At 37.7% G+C, this 14049-nt stretch overlaps 1 protein-coding gene across 1 annotated transcript; it reads left to right on the top strand.

Annotated features, from left to right (window-relative positions):
* The first annotated feature begins 1277 nt into the window (after positions 1–1277).
* On the top strand, positions 1278–2650 carry LOC137733423 (putative expansin-B2). Its single transcript, XM_068472575.2, has 4 exons — positions 1278–1470; positions 1598–1710; positions 1870–2057; positions 2320–2650. Exons 1-4 carry the CDS (start codon positions 1278–1280, stop codon positions 2648–2650), a joined length of 825 nt encoding a protein of 274 aa, XP_068328676.2.
* The last annotated feature ends 11399 nt before the right edge of the window (positions 2651–14049 follow it).

Genomic DNA, 14049 nt, shown 5'->3' on the forward strand with positions numbered 1-14049 from the left:
AGACACCACGACGTTGCAAATTAGTACGCACTGCAAGAATGTTTTTGCATCCCCTTCATATAAAATGTCGCAACTTTGGAAGGACCTCCAAGTGCCAAATTTCTGACCAAACTAGATCCTGATTTTGATCCGCACTTGATTGTCCCACACCTTTAAGACTGAGCTCCCCGTTCCGATTCATCTCTTGAGCAACCACGTACCCCGATTTTACCGAATACACTCCATTCTTTGTATAATGTTATAAACTTCTTTACAATTCTAATTGAATACATTTAGATTTCTACTGATTAAAATCCTTCAAAATCTCAACTAAATACACCCCCTAAGTTTGCTTTCTTGCTTACCCATCTTGCCCACACCAAATATGACCCATGCCGCACATAATATGTGGTACATAGCAAGTGATGAATTAAATCAATACAACGTAGTTCACATCATGGGAAATGAGCACTCTGTCACGAATGGATTCTTTGGCTGGGAGAAAAGCTTTGGAAATCAATTTTATGCTTCATTTGGGAGTTCTAATTTCTTTTCCTTAGAACTTCTATGTATGTAAAAGTTTCCCCATATTTGTGACCACTTATTTGCTTAAACCGTGTTCACTTGTAATTGTAAAAATTGTGTAAGGATATCATAAAGTGGGAGATCTAAATATAATGTAGATAGTTTTTTTTTTCCCCCCAAATTATATGAATTTTGCTAGTTACACACACAGAGATGATTGTAAGCCGTTGATTAGTTCTCTTACAACCCGTTTTAAAATGATTGCAAGTCATTAATTGATTGCTCTCTCAGTAGAAACTATATCAACCAAAGTTTCAAATGGTGTATCGAGGTCGCAAGGCTTAAATTTCCATGCTCCATAATGTTGAAAGAAAATTATAATATCTCCCAACAATGAAATATGATGATATCATGAAAATCTAAGATAAGGAGAAATATAGCCCATGTCCCGTAACTTACGAACCTAATATATAAGAACCTAAAGAATATACGTGAATGAGATGTTTCTCATTACAAAAACGAACTGACTTGCCCTGTATATTAAAATATTTAATTAGGCTTTGCTTGTTTCGTAAGAAAATCAATAATCAATACTCGATAAATAAATAATCACACGAGCCATTACTAAGCCTACGTCAGTGCTTCAGTCTCTATAACTACCAGCCCAGTAGCCACATTCTTCATCCTTCCAAATCAAAATATCGCAAGAATACAAAGACATAAATTGCCACTGGTTTAAGTAGCGTTCCTTTCTTTAATTTAGCAGCGTGATCATGGCTCTTTTTCTTCAACATAATTCATTGTCTATCACTACTCTTGTAACCTTGTTTTCTATTCTACTAAACCTAAACCCTAGTTGTTGCTTCAACCCAAAACTCTTTAACGTCTCAAAGCTTCAGTCTGACTCTGACTGGTCACCGGCCGGTGCAACTTGGTATGGACCCGCTGACGGTGCTGGGACTGATGGTAAAGAATTTATATACCAAATTTCTATATATTGGTCACTTATTCGTATATTAACATATGTAATTGATTGTCACATTACTTGGGGATGTGATATACTGAAAAAATGTTTTTCTTATGTTTTGTGTAGGGGGTGCTTGTGGTTATCTGGATACTGTAGAAAACCCTCCATTCTCTAAATTGGTGTCGGCTGGAGGCCCTTCTTTATTCAAATCAGGAAAAGGATGTGGAGCTTGTTATCAGGTTAAAATTATATAGTGGGGCATGTAAAAGTTGTGACACATATTAATAGAAATTCGCTATTCTTACTCAGGCGAGAATATACAGAAACTTATATCTCAACTATCAAAATGAGTAAAAGAAGCTTAAATTAATTAACTTCTGAGCTGGCCCTAATTGCAGGTGAAGTGCACGGGGAATTCTGCATGCTCAGGCAATCCGGCAACTGTGATTCTAACTGATGAGTGCCCAGGATGTACTTCAGAATCTGTTCATTTTGATATGAGTGGCACTGCCTTCGGTGCCATGGCGATTTCTGGTCAAGAGGGTCAATTGCGGAATGCTGGAGTCTTGCAGATTCAATACAAAAGGTATTAAATAGAATGTTGAATATGATGTCAAAGTACGCCCTCTTACCAAATAGTCTGACATGTTATCTGGCTAATTATGTTATCAAAAGTTATTCAAATCACTAATTACGAGATGCTATTAAAATGATACTGATCCCCTATTTTCTATATTTGTACAAGTCCCTACGGCTAAGAAGTAATAACTCTATTATTCCAATCTTTTTAACCTTAAGATTGTTCTAATGTTCTAATCTTTACTAATGTATAAACTTTGCTATAACAGAGTGAACTGCAGTTATCCTGGTGTGACAATAACCTTCCGCGTCGACTCGGGTTCAGACCCTTACTATTTTGCAACTCTAATAGAATATGAAGATGGAGCAAGCGACCTAATGGAAGTTCACCTCAAACAAAATGATGACTCGGACTCGTGGCTCTCCATGCAGGAATCGTGGGGTGCAGTTTGGAAACTAAACTCAGGCTCAGCATTGCAAGCCCCATTATCAATTAGGCTGACTGCAAGCAACGGCCAGTCCCTTGTAGCAAACAATGTTATTCCGACTGGTTGGCAACCAGGCCAGACTTACCGGTCGGTTGTCAACTTTGAAGTCTAATAAACTCCGGAATCTTGTATTTGATGATTTGATAAATAAGATTTCATATGGTAATTAATTACCATTAGTCAACTTATTGTTCGTACATCTAATAAATTTCGGTTTGTCTTTATAAAAAAAGAAATTCAATAAGCTGCCAATTGTGGAAAAATATGTTACCTTCTCTTGCTTGATTTTGACTTTTTCATTATTCTAATTTATTATTATTATTATTTGTATAAAAATATTTTTTTTTTAGGGAAAAAATGATATTCATTAAGAAGAGAACACGTACACAAATATGGAGGATAGGGTGCATACTGGACCTCGATAAAACCTTGTCGGGGATTTACAACCCGACAAAGGGAAAAAGAGTGTCCCGCATATTCAAACAAAGAGAACTATCCTCCTAAAAGTACAATCAAATCAATTACTATCTAGGACAATCTTCCAACAAAGCATCTATAATTAAATCCGGCGGATCTTCAAACCACACCATCTCAGTATCACTACCAATTCTTGCGCGTGCTAGGTGATGTGCCACCGGATTGGCTTCCTATTGAACATAGGAAGCTCTCACCCTGGAAATGAAAGTAACAGCCGCCTAATGTCATTGATAATTGGTCCCATAGTGGACACATCCTCTTCTTGTCTCTTCATGGCAGCGAGAACAATAGCAGAATCTCTTCAAAATACACAGCCCCCCATCTAGGATCAACTCCTTGGCAAACAATAGAGCCCTTCTAGCTGCCAACAACTCCACCTGCAATGGAGAGGCAGCATATGCAATGTGGACTGAGAGTCCAGCCACAAACTCACTCTCCTGGTTCCTGCAGACGATCCCTACTCCACCTTTTGCGCACAATTCACCAGTGGCGAAGCCATGAATTGACAAGGGGGGCGAAGTTAAAAGTGTTGGAACTTGAATTTTATGTGGGACTCCAAGTCCCACATCGCCCAAACCACTTTATAACTTCTTCTTTATAAGTGAGTTCACTCACTTATAGTTTGAAATGAATTGGGCCAATGCCATGGACCTTGGGCCTTAGACTTGGAGGGTTTGGGTGCATATATTAAATGTCAAAGATGGGCCTTGGGTTGGGGCTCTTGGGCTCGGATGGACGAAAAACCCAAGTATCATTTTTACGTTTTTGATTTTTTCATTCAGTTTTTTTTTTCTGAAATGATAAAACCAATCACATGAACGGTTGTAACTGTTCTTAAGGATAAATATGAACGGTTTCAACTGCTCATTTATGCCATTATATATGGCTGTCGGATAAGAAACAAGAAGAACAATCTTCCATCAAATCCTTCACAATTCACAGAGAAACACCACAACCAATTCGTCAAGAATCCAAGTTCGAGTGCAAGAACTTGGATTAGATAGTTGTATCCTGCAAGATAGACGTCCGTTGAATTGCTGCACTGGTGTAGGGACGAATTTTTGTCTTAGGAGATTGCTTCTGCAAGCCTCTATCTTCAAGAAACAAGTCAGTGATTTGTGATTTTATATATAATCTCATTAAGTGTTTATGTTTTAATATATTGTATTTGTCGTTGAGTTTTTTCCATTTGAAATAAAATTGTGCAAATTGTTATATAATATACACTTGACATTTGATTGGTTATAACAATCTAAGACAAAAAACAATGGATCAATCAAATGTTGGTGCTGTCAAGCAACATGTTGAGAAACCTGAGAAGTCCAAGGGAGTTGATTTCAAACGTTGGCAACAGAAGTTGTTCTACTTAACAACTCTGAACTTGAGTCATATGATCACTTCTGAGGCCCCCAAAGCACCAGAAGAGGGAGATATTCCTGCCGAAATTCTGTAGGCTGTAGAAGCCTGGACTCACAATGAATTTCTATGCAGGAACTACATTCTGAATGCTTTAGATGACTCACTGTATGATGTTTATTCATCATATAAGACAGCGAAAGAACTGTGGGAGTCTCTAGATAAGAAGTACAAGTCTGAAGTGGCAAGTTCCAAGAAGTTTGTAATTGGAAAATTTCTGAATTACAAGAAGAGTGACACCAAGTCTGTTGTCAAGCAAGTTGAAGAACTCCAAGTGATTGTTCATGAGTTAGATGAAGAAAACCTTGGTTTGAAAGAAGGTTTTGTGGTTGGCTCTATCATAGAGAAACTGCCTTCGAATTGGAAGGACTTCAAGATTTATCTGAAGCATCTAACTGAAGACATGAGCATGGATCAATTGATTCTCAAACTACGTGTGGAGAAGGATCATCGCAAAAATGAGAAGTATGATGTCTCATCGCTAGAGGCAAAAGCCAATGTTGTGGAAGGAGGTGACTCACACAAGGCAAGGCACTATCAGAAAAACAAAGGTAAAAATGCTGCAAAGAAAGCAATGACTGCTGTGAAAGGGAAAACCTTGAAGAAAATCAAAGGAGGTTGCTGGGTTTGTGGAAAGACAGGTCATAGGGCAAAGGACTGCCGCCACAAGAAGGATCAGAATTCTGGAAGTTCCAATCAAGCAAATGTTGCAGAAGACACGTTTGTTGCTGTTGTCTCGGAAGTCAATTTATTGACTAATTCAAATGACTGGTTTGTTGATACAGAAGCAACAAGGCATGTGTGTGCTGATCGAAATTTATTTGTTACTTACCAATCTGTTGATGGTGGAGAAAATCTGTACATGGGAAATGCAACTGCGTCTGCCGTTGCAGGGAAGGGAAAAGTGATGCTCAAACTCACTTCCGGAAAAGAGGTTTCACTCACCAATGTTCTGCATGTTCCTCATATTCGTAAGAACCTGATTTTTGGATCACTTCTGAGTAACAAAGGTTTCAAAATTGTGTTTGAATCTGACAAGTTTGTAATCACCAAAGGTGGGGTGTATGTGGGAAAGGGCTACCTGGCAGAGGGGCTCTTCAAAATGAATGTACTTTCTGCTAATGCTATTAATAATAACAAGCCGAGTGCTTCTTCTGCTTACTTGATTGAGTCCTCTACATTATGGCATGCAAGATTAGGTCATGTTAATTTTCATTCTCTTCAAAGAATGGTTAACTTGGGCCTATTGCCAAAATGTTCCATGAACAAAGTATCTAAATGTGAGATATGCACATAATCTAAATATGCAAGACACTCATATAAATAAGTGGAAAAATCCAACGAAATACTTGGTTTAATCCATAGTGATCTTTGTGATTTCAAATCCACACCAACTCGTGGAGGAAAGAACTATTATATCTCTTTCATTGATGATTGCAGCAAGTGTTGTTATGTCTATTTGATTCATAGTAAAGATGAAGCTTTAAACATGTTTAAGACATTTAAAGCCGAAGTCAAAAATCAACTAGACAAAAGAATAAAAGTCTTAAGATCGGATAGAGGTGGTGAATACGAATCTAATGACTTTGCAGAATTTTGTTCGACACATGGAATAATACATCAAACAACAGCCCCATATACTCCTCAACAAAATGGAATGGATGAACGGAAAAATCGTACACTGAAGGATATGATTAATTCCATGTTGAACAGTTCTGGTGCACCACATAATTTATGGGGTGAGGCACTCCTTGCTGCAAACACGATCTTGAACCGAATTCCACATAAGAAGACTAATCAATCTCCTTATGAAATCTGGAAAGGTAGGTTACCTACATATAAAACCTTGAAAGTGTGGGGTTGTCTTGCAAAAGTTCAAGTGCCTCTTCCGAAGAGACAAAAACTTGGACCAAAAACAGTGGATTGTATATTTATTGGTCATGCCAATAATAGTTCGGCATATAGATTTTTGGTTCATAAATCTGAAATTGCAGACATTCATATAAATACTATACTTGAATCTGCAAAAGTTGAGTTTTTTGAGGAAATTTTTCCTTATAAAGATAGGTCATATGTTTTGAACAAAAGAGTACATGAGGTTACTACAACAAATGATGACTATAATCATGCTTCAACTTCTAGAGTTCAAAGCCAAGATTTGGAACCACAAAAGAGTAAAAGAGCAAAAATTGCAAAGGATTTTGGTCCTGATTTCCTCACTTTTGTAACCGAAGAAGAGCCTCAAACTTATAAGGCTGCATTAGAATCATCTGAAGCACCTTATTGGAAAGAAGCTATTCAAAGTGAAATAGAATCCATCATGCAAACTAATACATGGGAATTGGTTAATTTGCCTCCTGGAAATAAACCAATAGGACACAAATGGATTTTCAAGAGGAAATTGAGACCGGATGGTGCCATAGACAAGTAGAAGGCTCGTTTAATTGCCAAAGGGTATCGTCAAAAAGAAGGACTTGACTACTTTGATACTTATTCACCAGTAGCTAGAATAACATCTATAAGGTTATTAATAGCTATAGCGTATGTGTACAATCTTGAGATACATCAAATGGATGTCAAGACTACATTTCTAAATGGTGAATTAGACAAAGAAATATATATGGATCAACCTGAAGGTTTCATTGTCAAAGGTCAAGAAAAGAAAGTTTGCAAGTTGATTAAGTCATTATATGGACTCAAACAAGCGCCTAAGCAATGGCATGAAAAATTCGATCATAATATGATTACGAATGGATTTGTAATCAATGAAAGTGATATGCATTTATGTTAAGAAAACAAAAAATGCTTGTGTTATTATATGTCTATATGTTGATGACATGCTTATAATGGGAACAAACAAAGGTGTGATTAACTCCACAAAGAAAATGCTAAATTCTAGTTTTGATATGAAAGATATGGGATTAGCTGATGTGATTCTTGGAGTTCGAATTCTAAGGAATTCAGATGGATATGTCCTAACTCAATCACATTATGTGGAAAAGGTTCTAAAAAGGTTTGGACATTATAATTGTAAACCTGCATTAACTCCTTTTGATTCCATTCATAAACTTACTAAAAATGAAGAAGAGAGCGTATCTCAATTGGAGTATACCCAAGTTATAGGTTGCTTGATGTACATTATGAATTGTACAATACCTGATCTTGCTTATTCAATAAGCCGACTAAGTAGGTATTCAAGTAATCCTGGAAGCGATCATTGGAATGCTTTAATAAGGGTATTAAGATACTTAAAGCATACAATGAACTATGGTTTGCATTACACTCAATATCCCCCAATTTTAGAAGGATATAGTGATGCAAATTGGATTTCAGGAAGCACAGACAGTAAATCCACAAGTGGATATGTATTTACACTTGGTGGAGCAGCTGTGTCATGGAAATCATCCAAGCAAACATGTATAGCACGTTCAACAATGGAATCAGAGTTTATAGCCTTAGATACAGCTGCTGATGAAGCTGAATGGCTTAAACATTTTCTGGAAGATATTCCATTATGGCCCAAGCCTGTGACTGCAGTATGTATACATTGTGACAGCATGGCTGCACAAGGTCGAGCCAAAACGCTGAATATAATGGGAAGTCGAGACATATAAGGCGACGACATAAAACCATTAGACAATTACTCAAGAATGGAACTATTTTCATTGATTATATTAAATCTAAGGAGAATATTGCCGATCCTTTGACAAAAGGCCTGTCCAAGGATCAAGTGGCATTTACATCGAGGGGAATGGGTTTAAAGCCAACTCAATGAGTTATAACTTGACAGAAACCTAACCTAGCTAATTGGAGATCCCATGGTCTAGGTTCAATAGGCAAACTAGTTGAGGAAAACTCAAAGTAAGAAACACACAATCTTTACTCATTCTTATGATGGAAAACAGTGTGTTGCCTGTAAGACGAAGAGGGTGAATAACTATTCTTAATAATGCTAATATCTTATGATTAAGATGAATAAAACAGGGTATTCTTTATTAGCATTACCTATATGAGATTGATGTGGGGTCGCATCTTTGAGAATTGGTATGGCTACAATTCTCTAAAGGTCTCATGAAATCAGGATATGTTCAGGACCAAAATGAACACAACCGTATGAATTGACGTGTGTCAAGATGTGATATGTGTGATACTTATTGTTTCAATTTTACTACTAAGAATGATCAGTTCAAGATAGTACATTCACTGCTTCATTAGGTAAAACCGATAAGTACTCACTAGAGAAGGTTCAAGTCCAAAAGACACATATCCCGATGCGTATCATATCTAAGTTCTCTGGAAAGACATTACTAATTTAGCTAGTATCTTATTTTCAATTCAAATGTGGGGTATTGCTAGAGTTTGAATAGAAAATGTGGGGTATTGTTGGAACTTGAGTTTTATGTGGGGCTCCAAGTCCCACATCGCCCAAATCACTTTATAACTTCTTCTTTATAAGTGAGTTCACTCACCTATAGTTTGAAATGAATTGGGTCAAAGCTATGGACCTTGGGCCTTAGACTTGGAGGGTTTGGGTGCATATATTAAATGTCAAAGATGGGCTTCTTGGGCTCGGATGGACGAAAAACCCAAGTATCATTTTTACATTTTTTATTTTTTCATTTAGTTTTTTTTTTTCTAAAATGATAAAACCAATCACATGAACGGTTGTAACTGTTCTTAAAGATAAATATGAACGGTTTCAACTGCTCATTTATGCCATTATATATGGCTGTCGGATCAGAAACAAGAAGAACAATCTTCCATCAAATCCTTCACAGTTCACAAAGAAACACCATAACCAATTCGCCAAGAATCCGAGTTCGAGTGCAAGAACTTGGATTAGATAGTTGTATCCTGCAAGATAGACGTCCGTTGAACTGTTGCACTGGTGTAGGGACGAATTTCTGTCTTAGGAGATTGCTTCTGCAAGCCTCTATCTTCAAGAAACAAGTCAGTGAATCGTGATTTTATATATAATCTCATTAAGTGTTTATGTTTTAATATATTGTATTTGTCGTTGAGTTTTTTCCATTTGAAATGAAACTGTGCAAATTGTTATATAATATACACTTGACATTTGATTGGTTATAACAAAAAGAACGCAAGGCGAGAGAGAATATCCATTTGCACCGGGGACAGGGGCTGTCATTCTTGAGGCGGAGGACTCCATCGGTGATCACCTTCTCTCCTACCGTTGATGAGAAAAGGGAGCATACTGCGGTTGCTGGGCTCACAGATCGAAGAACGGTTCCAGGAATGGCATGACTTCTTGCGGTGTTGCCGTCGATGTTGTTGAAGCGTCGGTATTCAGTGACTACGGGCTGTTATCAATGTTCAGGCGAGAAAGCCCCATTTTGGTTCCAGTTTGCCGCGAAAAGAGAAAGCGCTTCTGAGCCATAATCGGGCACAGTGGGTTGGCACAATTCTTCCACACAAACCTGACTCCCGTTGGTGGCATGGCAGCAAAGGAAAGGGAGGCTTCTGTGCTTGCTAATCCGAGATCTGAGCTGTACATCAATGGGTTTTGCAGAGGTGGCGGAGAATGGAGACGAGGCTACCCTTATTTTTATGCAGTTCCTTGAAGAATATTAAAATTCAATAAAAACCTGATGTTAGATTGGATATTGATTTTAGTCATCTAATGTGTACTTCATCCAAATTTATATTATATTTTTGTTTTAATATTTAATAGATATCTTATTTAATGTCATTATATTAAAATTTAAATTATTTATTATTATACACATTTTAATTGGTGTACCTAAATGTCTGTATCATAATATATTGGGTAAATGACAAAAAACTATCTCAATTATTAGTGTCACGACACTTTCATACCTTATCTTTTAAAATTGACAATACCGTACCTCATTTTACGAATTTGTCTGTATCATAATATATTGGGTAAATGACAAAAAACTATCTCAATTATTAGTGTCACGACACTTTCATACCTTATCTTTTAAAATTGACAATACCGTACCTCATTTTACGAAATTGTGCCAATGTCAGACCTCCAACAGTTTTTTTGTTAATTTCTCCGTTAAGTGTTGATGTGGTTAGAAATGGGACCCATTTTTTTATTAAAAAATCAATAAAAAATTAAAAAAAATTAAAAAAAAAAACAAAAAACCAAAAAAAAAACCCATCAACCCGTGTCCCCTTTCCCCAGATCCCCTTCTCTACCATCTAACCTTCTCTTTTCTCTCTTTCTCTCTCTCTTTCTTCTCTCTGCTTACAACCTGCATCCCTAAAATCCCAAAACCCAGAAACCCTTCCCACCCGACCTGTAATGCTCCACCCTAACCTGCCCCTTCTGCAAGTTAGGGTACACTAGCACCAGTGACCCTGCCACCTGCGACACCGCGCATAGCCCCTTGAGGTTTGTGATTGTCTTAACGAAATAGCATCTCGACGACGCCGATTCCGCCCCCGTTGTCGAAGTTGTGGCGGAAAAGCTTGTAGAATGGGTAGCAATTGTAGATCCGAAACCCGTCGTCCATCCCCACGGCGAAGCAGGCCTTGTCTTGGTTAAAGCAGACGTGGAAGAGCGACGGAGGCGAGCGGGGCGCCAGAGGGGCATACTCTGAGGACGAAGAGGAGAAGGGAATGTTGTTGTGGAGGTTGTGGCTAGAGTTAGGGTTTGGGGGCGATTGGGGGTCGTGGTTGTCATTGCTGGAGTCAATGATAGATGTAGGGTTGTCGTCGGTGGGATCGGAGAGGAAGGTTAGGGGAGGGACGGATGGGAAGGGTCTCTAGGTTTTGGGATTTTAGGGATGCAAGTTGTAGGGAGAGAGAAGAGAGAGAGGCAAGAGAGAGAGAGAGAGGAGAGAGAGAAGGTTGGGTGGGAGAGAAGGGGATCTGGGGAGGAAGGACACGAGTTGATGGGGTTTTTTTTTTGTTTTTTTTTTTTTAAATTTTTAATATTTAATTACTTTTTTTAATATTAAATTACTTTTTTAATTAAAAAAATGGGTCCCGTCTCTAGCCACATCAGCATTTAACGGAGAAATTAACAGAAAAACTGACGGAGGTTTGACATTGGCACAAATTCATAAGATGAGATATGACATTGTCAATTTTAAAAGATGAGGTATGAAAGTGTCGTGACACCAATAGTTGAGGTAGTTTTTTTATAATTTACCCTAATATATTTTACTAAATTAGTATACCGAAATGTCTGTACCTAAATATATTGTAATGAATTAGTGGCACATAAGAAAATATGCAAAAACATGTGTATTGAAAAATTCATTACCAAAATATATGATATTAAACTAATGTACCAAAATGTCGGTATGTGACATCCCACATCGCCTAGGGGAGTGATCCTTATATGTATTCCCATCTCTACCTAGCACGAGGCCTTTTGGGAGCTCACTGGCTTCAGGTTCCGTAGGAACTCCGAAGTTAAGCGAGAAGGGGGCTAGAGCAATCCCATGATGGGTGACCCACTGGGAAGTTGCTCGTGAGTTCCCAAAAACAAAACCTTGAGGGAATGGTAAGCCTAAAGCAGACAATATCGTGCTACGGTGGTGGAGCGGGCCCGGGAAGTGATTCGCCCCGGGCCGGGATGTGACAATTTGGTATCAGAGCCTAACCCTGGTCACGTGTGTGTCGACGAGGACGTCGGGCCCCTAAGGGGGGTGGATTGTGACATCCCACATCGCTCAGGGGAGTGATCCTTATATGTATTCCCATCTCTACCTAGCACGAGGCCTTTTGGGAGCTCATTGGCTTCGGGTTCCGTAGGAATTCTGAAGTTAAGCGAGAAAGGGGCTAGAGCAATCCCATGATGGGTGACCCACTGGGAAGTTGCTCGTGAGTTCCCAAAAACAAAACCGTGGGGGAATGGTAAGCCCAAAGCGGACAATATCGTGCTACAGTGGTGGAGCGGGCCGGGAAAGTGATCCGTCCCGGGTCGGGATGTGACACGGTACCTAAATATATTATAATAAACTAGTGTACCGAAATATCCGTACCTAAACATATTATACTAACCTAGTAACCAAAATGTTTGTGCCTAAATATATTGTAATGAATAAGTGGCACATAAGAAAATATGCAAAAACATATGGACTGAAAAATCTTTACGAAAATATTTTCTTATATAAGATACTTACCACAATGACAATTAAAATTTATAATATTTTTATAAAATTTAATTTATGAACACCATAAAATTATAAATAAAAAATAAAGACATTTAATATGCTAGCATTAAATAGAGTTTTGGGACTAAAATCGATTTTTAATCTTGTATAAGACATTTTTCTAAACTTCATCTTATTTAAGGATTAAAATCTAGTTTTCTATTTTTTTTATTCTTCGTCCTTGGTTTGCTGCTACCTTTGGCGAAAGGAAAGAGAAGTGTTCTCTGGGTTTTTTGTTTGGGAATCTGCAAGAGGGAAGACACCACCCTATTTTTGCTTCGGGAATGAGAGAAGCAAAATGCTTCTCTTCCTCCTACAAATTAGAGAGAAACTAACAACAAAAAACTTAAAACAAAAGTGGATCTTTACCTTTTTAATGCTTTGTTGGTTTTCCCCTTGCCGTGAACTCTTTGCTCCTTTTTTTTTTTCTTTCTTTCTTTCTTTCTTTCTTTCTTTCTTTCTTTCTTTCTTTCTTTCTTTCTTTCTTTACCTTTATGTTTCTCCCTTGCTTTCTTGCTTTGTTCTTCTTTGTCATCCATTCTTCTTTGTTGTCTTCTCCGTGTCCTGTTCTTCTTTTTTGTGTTCCCTTTTTGTCGATTTCTTTCTATGCTTTTGCAATCTATCTCCCCTTTTATAGACTTAGGGTGACAGGAAGAGTGGGGTGAGAAAGTTGGGTAGTTTTTCACCAACTCCTCACACGTTCCAGCAGCATGGCTCTTTAATTTTTCAGATTTAATTCATTTTTTTATTTGTTTAAAAAAAATGAATGGTGTAGATTTTCTTGGTTATCTTCACTGTGGATTTTAATTGCCACCAACATCTCCACTTTCCTTGAATTGAGGAACCATTTTTTTACCCCAACAATGCCATACAAAGAAGCAACTTGGTTTTACCTTATTGAAGCGATCATTCAATTCCTTTAATTGCATATCAAGGACTTGAAAATAGAGGTCCACACGATAGTAATGAAACTTGTGAGTCTTGGAGCTTTACACCTTGATTTTCTGGGTACGAAATGCAAATCCTCCATGTTAGGAACAACAATATCATGCTCTTCACAAAATTTTTGTACATCATCAAGCAAGTCCCCAAAGTCTTCATCTCTCAAGGATTGTAGTCTTTGCTTGCAAACTTCCACTAACGCCATCGCATTCACAATATCTTGGTGTTTCCTTTGTAATGCTTGTGATAACTCATTTGTAATTCCCAATATGAGTCTCATAAAAAAAAGGTGAAACACAAAATCAAAAGTTTGTATGTCATGGAATGACTTACTTGCTTCACCGAAATTGTCTTGGTTGGTATCATCTTTAATCCATTCAAGTACCTCAACCACGACTTCAAACATGACAATAATACTAACTATAATACCATAATGTGAGTTCCAATGTGTATCACAAGGACGCATGAGACTACTCTCTTTATTTAACTCTCTACCCATTTCAAGATCACCACTATCAAGAGC

This window comes from Pyrus communis, chromosome 7 (genome assembly GCF_041283825.1).
Source record: "Pyrus communis isolate YQ-2024b chromosome 7, ASM4128382v1, whole genome shotgun sequence".
In the NCBI taxonomy this organism is placed as follows: domain Eukaryota; kingdom Viridiplantae; phylum Streptophyta; class Magnoliopsida; order Rosales; family Rosaceae; genus Pyrus; species Pyrus communis.